Source organism: Trachemys scripta, chromosome 15 (assembly GCF_013100865.1).
Source record: "Trachemys scripta elegans isolate TJP31775 chromosome 15, CAS_Tse_1.0, whole genome shotgun sequence".
Classification (NCBI taxonomy): Eukaryota; Metazoa; Chordata; order Testudines; family Emydidae; genus Trachemys; species Trachemys scripta.
Window position 1 is genome coordinate 7,649,424 of NC_048312.1, and position 10,954 is coordinate 7,660,377.

The window sequence follows — 10,954 nt, forward strand, 5'->3', positions numbered from 1 at the left end:
TCAGGCAGGCCTGAACTACTGACTGTGAATTACAGGCCCAAATTGCAATGCAGCCAGGAGGAGATGAGTATCGTTCTCCTGCAGTCGCACGCCAACTACCAGCTGCAATTGTTCCTTAAAACTTTTCAGTGATTGAACTTATTTTTAAAAGTTTTGTAATAGTTTAGCATTCATTTAATGTGAAATATTCCATAATGGAGACACAATCTAGGAAGTGATTTCTAATACCTTCCACAGGGACTAAGAGAAAAGTAGCTGTTACAGGATCTAACTTTTCAGTCTTTTCCCATAAATATTTGGGTCCCTGTTTATAAAGTTTCCAGGGAACTAGTGTGACAACATCCATCCTGGCTGACACACCAGGGATCGAACAAGGGAACTCCAAAGCTAGAAGTGTGAGCGGCTAGAGGTCGATCTAGCTAGAGTCATCATGGCTCTGCACCTGGGGTTGAGACATACGTGCTTCAGCTGTGGATTGGGCACAGAGAGAGGGTTAGTAACACACTCACCAGTGGGTTACACTAGCACTTTCCCCACCTATTTGGACTGAGTGTGTGTGTCCAGCTGTCTCTGTTCTGTATCGTTGTTGGGACATGATCCTTGTAAGCTACAGGATAAACCCCCTCTCTCTCTCCCTCTCCCCCCACAAGATACTATGGACTTCTCTGGCATGTCGCTAATCAAACTGAAGAAGGAAGAAATGGAGACGCAGGTATGGCACCCCTTGCTGAGACTAGGCAAACAGGGCTAGGTTTGTTTTACTGATCTAGCAAACGGAGTGCTCCCAGCCATCCTCTCAGAACTAGTCTCTGAGAATCTCTGGTATGGATTTAAGCAGACAAGTCTTCAGCAATAAAATGGGACATAACTGACCTTGTTGCCAAAGAGTTCAGTCTCCTAGAATAGGAGTATATAGCAGAATGTATTAGGATGGGACACTGCAGCTGCCTAAAATTCAGCTTGTGGTTCAACAGCAGAAATGTCTTCGTCACATCCCCTCCTAAAGCTCACTCTAAAGCTAACCTCGTTGTATGGTGTTCCTGGTGCAGAATGGCTGCCATGTTCTACCCCCTGTGATACCGTTAAGAGCTTTAGGCCCCTTAAAGAACATAGCCATGATCAAGCGCTTCATAAACCATAATGTGATGGGAGAATGGTCCCCTTCTCTGACTGCTGCTGCCTATGACTAGCGGGATTATAGTGGTGTGCACCCAGCAGCTTGGGGTTAGAGAGTAAAGGGCTTCTTGTTATGCAGGTGAAGGTGCTGGAACTAGAGAAGAAGCTGGAGAATGAGCGAATTCATCTTGGCGAGCTGAGGAAGAAGCATTACGCTTTGGCTGGAGTGTATGAAGACCCAGATGAGGGGGATGGGAAACCAGGTGTGGCTCCAAAGCGGAGCATCTTGAAGAAGCCACCACTGGCTCAGAAACCTGCCTTCCCCCTAAAACAGGACTGTGAGGTATTCTCTCTGATCCATTCCCCTTCCGCACTGCTAACTGAACACCTCTGGTGGTTCCTATGTCTTATTTATCCTTGTTTGATGTAGGGGGAAACTGAGGCAGAGCGAAATGAAGCAACGGGCTTGGGGCTACACAGCGAGTCAGTGGCAGAGCTGGAATTAGAACATGGGAATCGCAGTTCCCAGAGCTCAGCCCAGTCCAACACCGGGTCTGCTGCATGCACTCGGTGTTTTCAACATGAATAGTCCCCAGTGCACTCCAATCCATAAACTGGTGGGATTCATACAAATGAAGGCTGGGGTGTGTGTGTCTCAATTTGCCTCTGTAACAGTCCTGCACCCAGCCAGGAATTCTTACGCAGGGGGGGGAGGGGAAATGGAGCAGCAGTGCCCCTGCCCTCTGGGAGACCAGTGAATGATGATTATTTATACCCCGTGGGTTAAGTGGGTCTTAGGCCTGGTCCCCACTAAGCCCCCACTTCGGACTATGGTACGCAAATTCAGCTACGTTAATAATGTAGCTGAATTCGAAGTACCTTAGTCCGAACTTACCGCGGGTCCAGACGCGGCAGGAAGGCTTCCCCGTGGATGCCGCGGACTCCTCTCGGCGAGCTGGAGTACCAGCGTCGACGGCGAGCACTTCCGGGATCGATCCGGGATCGATTTATCGCGTCTTAACCAGACGCAATAAATCGATCCCAGAACATCGATTGCCTGCCGCCAGACCCTCCGGTAAGTGAAGACGTACCCTTAGAGATGGAATTAGGTAGGTCGCTGGCCCAAACAACCTACAGTCAAGTTCCAGACAAAGGCTGGAGAGTTCCCTTTGTGATGATGTTAGTGCGGTTCAGAGAATGGGGCAGGAGGGCACATTGACAGCTCTTTCACTACTGCTTTGGTGAAAGGACCCAGCTGGGGTGGTTGCCATGGGCACTGGTGATGATGCCGCCTTTTACCAACAGAATTGATTAATGGTTTTTTTCCATATTGCCTTTTTAGCTGGAGCAAAACGACGGTGTTTTTCAGGCCCACATTGTAAATTTCTAGGGGGATACAGAAGTTGATTCAGCACACAAGGAAGAGGAGGTGTGGGCTGCTGCATTCGCCTTCCAGCCACAGTACTTCATCTTGGTGGAGGGGGCTAGGATTCCTGCCCCTCCTAATCCTGCTGGGCTTAGACTGTGCAGGCACCACGTTACCCCTCACAGGAAGAGCTCCACGTACCATGATGTAGGCATTCCAAAGCTGTTTTATCTGTGTTTTAAACAGATACTAACTGGATTAACCCAAGAATTGCCTTCAAGCTGGCAGGCTGCTGTTGTTCGGCTGGTTCTCCTGACTGCCACGTGTGAAGAATAACATGACTTTATACTTCCTTTCTATCACTAGAACAGCTGGGTTACTGTCGTTTACTAAAGCAATGCTAACAATGCCACGTGGCACATCAGTTCCACAGAAAGCGATTGGAGCAGCTCTCCTAGGTGATTGATTTTTTATTTATCAGCAGTAGGAATCTTAAGTAAATGTAGGTGTATCTCACTACTGTAGTGCACAAACTTTAAGGAAATGTGAAACGTTTTTAAAGTAGGAAGTTGCTCTTTTCTTGCAGCATTTGGTTTAACAATGTGGCAGGTTGAGAAAGGGTAACGGATGTCTCTGCATGGGTAAGTACTCAAAGGAAGAGGCATAATTTAGTTGTAAACTGTCAATGTTTAAATGTTTTTAAAGGAATAGGGCTCATCCAGGGGAGAACTAGTTAATATATATGATGGCAATAAGGGTGCAAACTTCTTTCTTATTAATGGATCAAGGTCAGGGGAATAGTTTCACTGTTTATAGTTAAGATAATTATCAGAATTAAACAATCTTGGTGTACAATATCCATGTAATAATTATTGGTAGAAAGTCTGCAGCAATAAAAATTTTGGGGAGATGTTAATTTAAAGAGACTGTGGTGGTTTAAATACTATAAAATTCCTTCCCCTGAGTTACTAGTAACATTTAGATTTGAGAACATTTTATTTAAATATATATTTTTTTGCTTTTCTTGCTGTTTATGGACAATAGTCACTTTCACTATAGCTCATTGTAGATCTCTTGTGAAGTCAGTTTCAGGTCCTGGGTCTCATGCCCTAGCCCAGTGCTGCACTGGTTGAGACTGCAAGAACTAGATGGAAATGTTTTAGCCCTACCCAGTCTCTCTGTCACTAGGAAGTGTGGTATATAGGAATGTGTGACTGCTCTTCAGTACATAATGCTTAGGGAGAGCCTGGAACTGGCTTCAACTCCCACTTCCCATCCTGTTTGTTCTCTACTGTAGGGGAGAGGTCACTGGCACATTGCCACATCAGGCTTCTAAACTGGAAGTGTGGTTGTCTTCATGCATTGTTTGATCAGCAGCATAGAGCCATGCACTGGCCTTCTCCCCCCACACACACACCCCAGTGATTTGGTACTTCGCCTCCTCCACTGCTGAGAGCATGGCCCAGGCAGTATAGTGGGCTGATAGTATACTACAGGGGGAGTCCATAGGCAAACCACTAACAGAATCTGGACCACCAGACACTTTTGAATAGACCCTGAAATCTTTACTTATTATGGTTATTGCAGTGTGAAAAAATGTTTCTCTGGAGTCTGGACCGTGACTATTTTTTGTCAAAAAAATAACAGACTCCCCCACTGTATGTTAGAATGAACTGTCTCACGATCAGAGCTTAAATTCAGCTGGAGCAGAGCTCCTGTAAATATTTTCAAACCCTGGGCACAGACGCCCTGAGACCCAGCACCTCCCGCAGGGCTCCAGGAAATACTCAATGGGAGTTTAAGCCCTGTTCACTGTGCAAAGAGCCCTGTACTCAGCATTTCAAATGTGGATGCATAAGGTTAATTTATGCAGCAATACACCCGATTGAAAATGTTGGCTGATATGTCTTCTGAAACCACGTTTTACTTCCGGGAGAGTGATTTTTGTCACTTCAGGATTTCAATTAAGGAATCTGACCACTCAGAACCAAGATTTCTGATAATTGAAGTGAATCCAGGTGACAACTTAGCCTGTCACTGCACCCTCCCACTCAGTTAATTGAAGGTATTTCCATGTAGACAACCACACCACAAATCACTTCTAAAGGTAGTACTGACATGCAGTCTGCAGAGGTTGCTTGCTATCAACTTTTCAGTGTGAAGACAAGACTACATGATGGAACTCTCACAGCAAAAGGAGAACTGAAGGCTTGTAACTGTTTTTATACTGAAATCTGTTTGTTATATTTTAGTAGCAGGAAAGCTTGGTTTTGTACTCTTTTGTAAATCTCAAACAAGCAATAAAATGTGTTCATGGGTCTAATATCTTTATTATAAATTGTGGCAGGTAAGGGGAGACAATTTAACAAAGGGGCAGGTTCTGCTAATGAGTCAAGTTAATGCAGACAACAGCTAAGTTTTGGTATTCAAGAACACTTCCTTCATCATAAAAAAAAACACCAAGTTTTTGTTCACACTTTTCCCCCCTCTGTTCAATTATTTTTAGCATTGGAAATGGAAATTGGCCCTTCTTAAAACACTGCAGCTGGTTGGGACTTCTGTTTGGTTTGCACAGAAAGACCATCCTGATCACATGCACCTGAACAGCCACTAATGTTTAGTAAATATTCATATCCCTCAAAATAGACCAGCACATCCCGGTCCCACAGATCAATATCAGTCTCTGCCTCGCCCTGCCCTAAACTTTTGTCTGGGTGGAGGTGAGGCAGCACCAGGACAGAGCAGCTCAGTGATACTTGCTTGAGCTAGCTCATTTCCTTGCCTTTCCTAGCTGGACACATCTCCTCTATGCTTCTGGCTCAGGGGCTGAGAGCTTAGGAGCATCTTTGAAGGGCAAATACTTAGGGAGACACAGCAGAGGGTTTTCAGGAAAGGGAGAGAATATGGTTAAGGGAGAGGGGAAGGGTAGTTGTAGGGGAGAAGAGTTATTGCTGGAGATCTCACATGGAAGGGCTCTCAGCCTGTTCCCTAACATCCCCGTTGATATAAGGGGCACTGGCTATGGGTCACCCCCTCACGTTGGGGAACTGATGGGCACCTTTAGGTGAAAGTGAGGCTGCACTGTACATAAAGAGCTCAAAGGGAGATGGCAGCCTGTGGCTTTGGACAGCAATGGACAATATCCTTCCATCTCATGGCTGCTAAAGTCAGCAATTAATGAGACTCTTAGGGAAAAACAAACAAACCCTGGGAGACTTGGTCTAAAACTGACCCAGTGTTGCCAAGTTACTGTCGTTGTTCTAAAGCATGCCAACATGTCTGAGCAAATAGACACCCTGCTGCATACACGCACCTTGCCATATACAGCTCGTACTCTTCCTCTTTGCATAGGCTGCCGGTACAGCAGCCGTGTTTTAGGAGAGGGGGAGAGTAGAGCTGCATTTCTGCTACTATTCAACATTGGCTTTGGTAACAGTCGAGCATGGGTGCTTGAAGGCCCAACAAAACTCTAAATAAATCCTAATGGCAGGGGACATCTCATTCTATTAACCCCCAAACGTTTTCACCACCCCCTTATTTCATCCCTTCTTATTCTTCCCCGTCTAGAACAGTTTGGCTTATTCTGAGTTAGGAAAAAGGTTCATGCCATCACTATTTAATAACTATGCAGAATGGACCTAGGTCTTTATAGATTCAAAATGCTGCACAATAAATTCCTCAACCGTGTTGTCTCATTTGCAAGGAAAACAATGGCAGCCGCGAAACAGCTTGCTGAATGCTAGAACGAATTAATTGTATGCAGTGCTGTTGTAGCCATTTCGGTCCCAGGATATCAGAGCTCTGTGTAAGCTCAAAAGCTGCTCTCTCTCACCCACAGAAGTTGGTCCAATAAAAGATTTGACATCACCCACCTGGTTTCAAAGCAATTTAGTAGCAGGGCCAGGATTAGCATCCAGGCCTTCAGTTCCCAACACCATGCTTATTCCCACCACACAGTCAAATCCACACGTGTAGCCTGCAACATGGAAGGACCGTAGGAAAAGCAATTAAACATGCTGGAATGAAGATCCTATCCACATCTCAAAATCTGTAATGTAAGGGGCCATCCTTCAGACTGGCTTGTATAAATTACAAGTTACATTTTTGCATCAGTGAAGAGAATGATTGAAGTTCAAGCCATTTAAGAAAAACCTTAAACAGAAAACCTTTTAGCCCTTATGTCAGTGCTGGGCTGCAGCGACAGCAGTTTGGTTACACTACCTCTTGTAGAGCCAAAACAGTAGTAGTAGCTACCATGAGAAATGTTTGGCAAAAAAAGTCTAGTTGAGGTAATGGGACCGACACAGCTATAACAACCCTGCATATAGTAGACAATGCCTCAGACAGGAATGGTTATAGCTTCCTTTCCTTACCTGTTGCTGCAAGATTCAGCACTGGAAAGCAGCCAGAGAGCGACTGCCCCTGGTTTTATTTATTCAAATCATTCCCAGAACCCTTCTGCAGGACTGAGCTGTATCCTGAAGTCACACAGCAGGGATGAAAGCGAGGCAAGGAAGGACTGAACACGTATTCAGAACAGCTTTTGGTTCCTGCAGAACTATCACAAAATTAAATATAATAGAAGAGACTTTGCTTCATGTGTAAGAGGATATTGCACTGTTGCCTCTAATCATCTAAATTATTAATATTTTCACCTGATTAAATTGTAATCCTATTTTTTTCTGGAAAAAAAAAAAAAAAAAAAAAAAAAAACAACACATCACCCAACAAATAGTCAAGTCATTAAAGGAGAAATTTGCCCAAAGCAGAGCCCATTCTATTCATTTACTGAATGTAATCTTGAAACTATTAATAATTACAGATCGCCAACTCCAAAGGAAAAATAAACACCAAAAGAATTTAGTTTATCATTTATTGAAATGAACTAGTGGTCTCTTAACCACTAACAATTCCATTCTTATACAGCACAAATAAAACCTTTATAGTATTATGTTACATTAGAAACAAATACCACTGTAAGTGTAGTGAGAGTTTCAACCTGCTTAGAGTCTCTTCCGATTTCCAGCTGCCCCAGTCTGATTTCCCTGTATGAAATGCATACAGATTTTGAAATAGGGTTTTTGGTGTTAATCTTGTGCGTCATTTGACAAAGCAAGTAACATGTCTAATGCATCAAGCTATACTGAGTACCCTCCACCCCGCCTGGAAGATTTACATCCTTCCTAACCTCTTCATTAAAGTGCGTGTGGAGGGGGAGATATTTACATACCAGTTTATTATTTTAATATGCTAAGTGGTGTTGACAGATTAGTCAATTATACTTATTGGGTTCTCGGCACTGTGTCAGGTAAGTCCAATACCTCTTAGCTTTCTTCAGTTTCACTCCATCCTGAACTTCATCCTTTAAGGTCTGAGAAATAATACATAGTGGACTTGTCACACTATGCACAAAAGGGGGAAGGTAGTTCGTCAGTTTCATAGTTGCTTTCAACATATGTACAAACAGTGCTAATGATTTATTCACAGGAAGAGCAAAGCCAATTAACACAGTGAGTTCCATGATGGAAGTACCTCCAAGGAATACACACTTTGGCTAACGCAGAACTATAACCACAACAACTCATCACCATTTGTCTATCCACAGCTCATTTTGCTGAATGTTCAAAGAACTACGATAGTGTATACAAATGAGATTTTTAAAGAACCCTATGGATAAACATGGCAAGTCCATCTTCATTGCTGTAGTACTTTTATAATCTTTTAAAAAAAAAAAACACTAACTACACAGCACAGGTAAAGTGAACAAGGTCACTATTTACAAAGTTTCATACAAATGTCAGCAGAAGTAAAAACCATCCAAAAACACATTTTAAATGCTACCTACAGTCTAAAATCAAGTTACACCTCTCAATTTAAGCTCAGTGCCCACTCTATGTTATAAAGACATTTCCTTAACGTAGATTATTTTTAGGACGTATTTGCCATTTGTAGCAAAAATCACACCACACTGTATATTAAAGAACATTTTGGCAAGAGAATTGAGCCATCCCTTCATATAGGATCCTACTTGCCAATGGTATTTTAACCTCTCATTATAAAGAGTACAGATTAGTATAGTTCTAAACATCCTATCTACAACAGAAACTACTCGGTTTTTAACAAAAATAGTTGAGAGACACTATCACATGGGGATAGGCCTGAAATATCACCTGCATCTCTCATCCCACCCAGACAGATTAGTATAGTGTCAACTGGGTTTCAGAAAGCAGGATTCAACCTTCCAAAGCTCTCTTCTTCCTCCACCCTCAAACACTGCCAACAGTCAAGCATATTAGTAACCACAAACCAGTTTGAACACACACACACACTTTATGAAAGAACATTTGCCATAAGCAGCTAGAGTTCAGTTACAAGATTGCTACAACTGACTTAATACAAGTTTCCTTGACAGTGTATTTAAAAAAAAAAAAAAAATCAAATCCATCATCCATTGAGGACAATTAAGCATACAAATAGCAGATACCACCCTTTAATCTTCTAGAGTACTAGCTGAAAAATCTTTTATAAAAAAGGATGCCTTTTAGAGCCCTTAATCAAAGGAGTTAAGCAATGGCCATTGATTTGAAAGGTATGTTCATAGTCTTACTAGTCCAATTGCAAAGAGTGATTTTTAAGGCACATCTGCCACATACATATGTGATAATGCATTGTTTTCAGACAGCAAATTGCATCAGTTTAATTTGTATTTAATTTGCACAGTACAGGTTTGCTTTTTTAGACAAAGTATCCCTGAATGGTCCTGTCATCATTATACAAATTACTTTAAAAAGAGGAAAATGTAACAAGTAAAAATATTTTGGATTATTTCTTAATAGAAATTTTTACTTGTATTTTACTTGGACTATTTCTTACTAGAAATAGTTGGGCAATACCACTCCCCCCACAAAGGTAGGTAGATAGTATTCAGTATAAAATTCAGACCACACTTCTTAACCCCTCCATCACTGAGAATTTTTCTTAGCTCAAAATAAATTGGCACTTGCTAAGTGTACAATCTACCTGGTTTACTTTACTATGCTTTTAAGAATCTGATTAGGGACATATTTACCATTCAACCCCCTTAAACTCCCTGTACACAACCACCACCTCTTGTGGCCTAGCTCATTTTCACGGCAGCTCCTTGAATCATCACAATGAAATCCGAGACTCCAAAGTCATGAAAAAATATATTCTAATCTAACCCACATACTTAGAGAAATTAAGCAAACACACAGTCAGCACCTCCACAGCAAGCGTGGGAGAAAACCAAGATTGGGGTGGGATAAACTAGGGTGAGGGGATGGAGGGTGTTTTGAATTTGAAGTTGATACTAGGAGTTTTCTTTAGGCCAAAAGAATTGATCATCTAGTACCAAAAGCGGTGAATCTATAATAATTTCTGGTGACAAAGGATAGAGAGAGCTGAACAGTGTGTGCACACAAACTTACCACCACCGTGAACATTCATGATAGATCACAACTGCTAACTCGAAACACGCTCTATAATATCCGCAGGGTTGCAATATGCCAATGACATGCTGATCTCAGTTTTAATGGTATTACACCTTTGTTTTATATTTAAAGACCAGCCTGAGTTAGGCAACAAATGTGTCTCCCCCGCCACCCCCCCCCCCCTCCTGGAGTTAACATAAGGCATTTTTCACCACTAAAGGTTACCACCATTTGGACAATAATCTACATAAGAAACATTTGTCCATGCAGAATAAATATCACTCTCAGCTTACCAAACATTTGACAACTTCCAGGATGGCCTATTTGGATCTCAGAGTAAATGCTTTTAACAGACTTGTTTGGAAGTTACATATTAACAGTCTTCAAACTGCAGCCATTGTCCCAACTTCCTAGAAAACCAATGCTCAGCAACTGCAACTTCTTGATTCTGTCTTCCCGCACAGGCCACATCATTTAAAGGCACAGAAAGGAAGTCTTTTATATTCCCAGCTTTCAACACTGCCAGTTTCCTGCAGCACAGGGGGAAGTGTGTCCCCAGTCTTTGCACCCCCAAGATGCAGCTAACTGAACAATTTTATAGGGGAAAGACTTCTTAACCATAGCTGGTGATCAGTTTACTTGTGCTAGAGTTTCTGCTTAATACTGCGTTTAAAGTGGCAAATATTTTTGGGGAGTATCCCCAGGTCTCTCTTCTGCTCTTCCTATGGTCAGGTGCCTCAGTAGACTTGGTAGTCTTATTTCTCCATATTTATATTGTCTTAACTATGTTCAGTGTAAAGTTTTTCTGCATGAAAACAGGAGCAATGTGTAGGCCTTTCTCCACACACTGTCAACCTTCAAAAGTTTAGTATCTAGGATGTGCAAGATCTATCTTCCTAGCCAGGTTAAGTAGCAGGAAACTGAAACTTAAGAGCTCCTCTGTAAGTTGGCACCTGGAAAGGGTAAAATCTACCTGGCTGCTTTTCCTAAAACTTTAGAAAATCTAATGCAAGAATGTCTG

The 10,954-nt window shown here is 42.3% G+C and overlaps 1 protein-coding gene across 2 annotated transcripts in view; it reads left to right on the plus strand.

Moving 5' to 3' along the window:
* The window catches only part of HIP1R (huntingtin interacting protein 1 related), a 58,770-nt gene extending 55,366 nt beyond the window's left edge, over positions 1-3,404 (plus strand). For both annotated transcript variants that reach the window (XM_034791113.1, XM_034791114.1), the window contains exons 30-32: positions 651-712; positions 1,256-1,459; positions 2,459-3,404. In XM_034791113.1, coding sequence (XP_034647004.1) covers positions 651-712; positions 1,256-1,459; positions 2,459-2,506 — 314 coding nt within the window. In that variant the 3' untranslated portion in view covers positions 2,507-3,404. The remainder of the gene's footprint in view (positions 1-650; positions 713-1,255; positions 1,460-2,458) is intronic.
* The last annotated feature ends 7,550 nt before the right edge of the window (positions 3,405-10,954 follow it).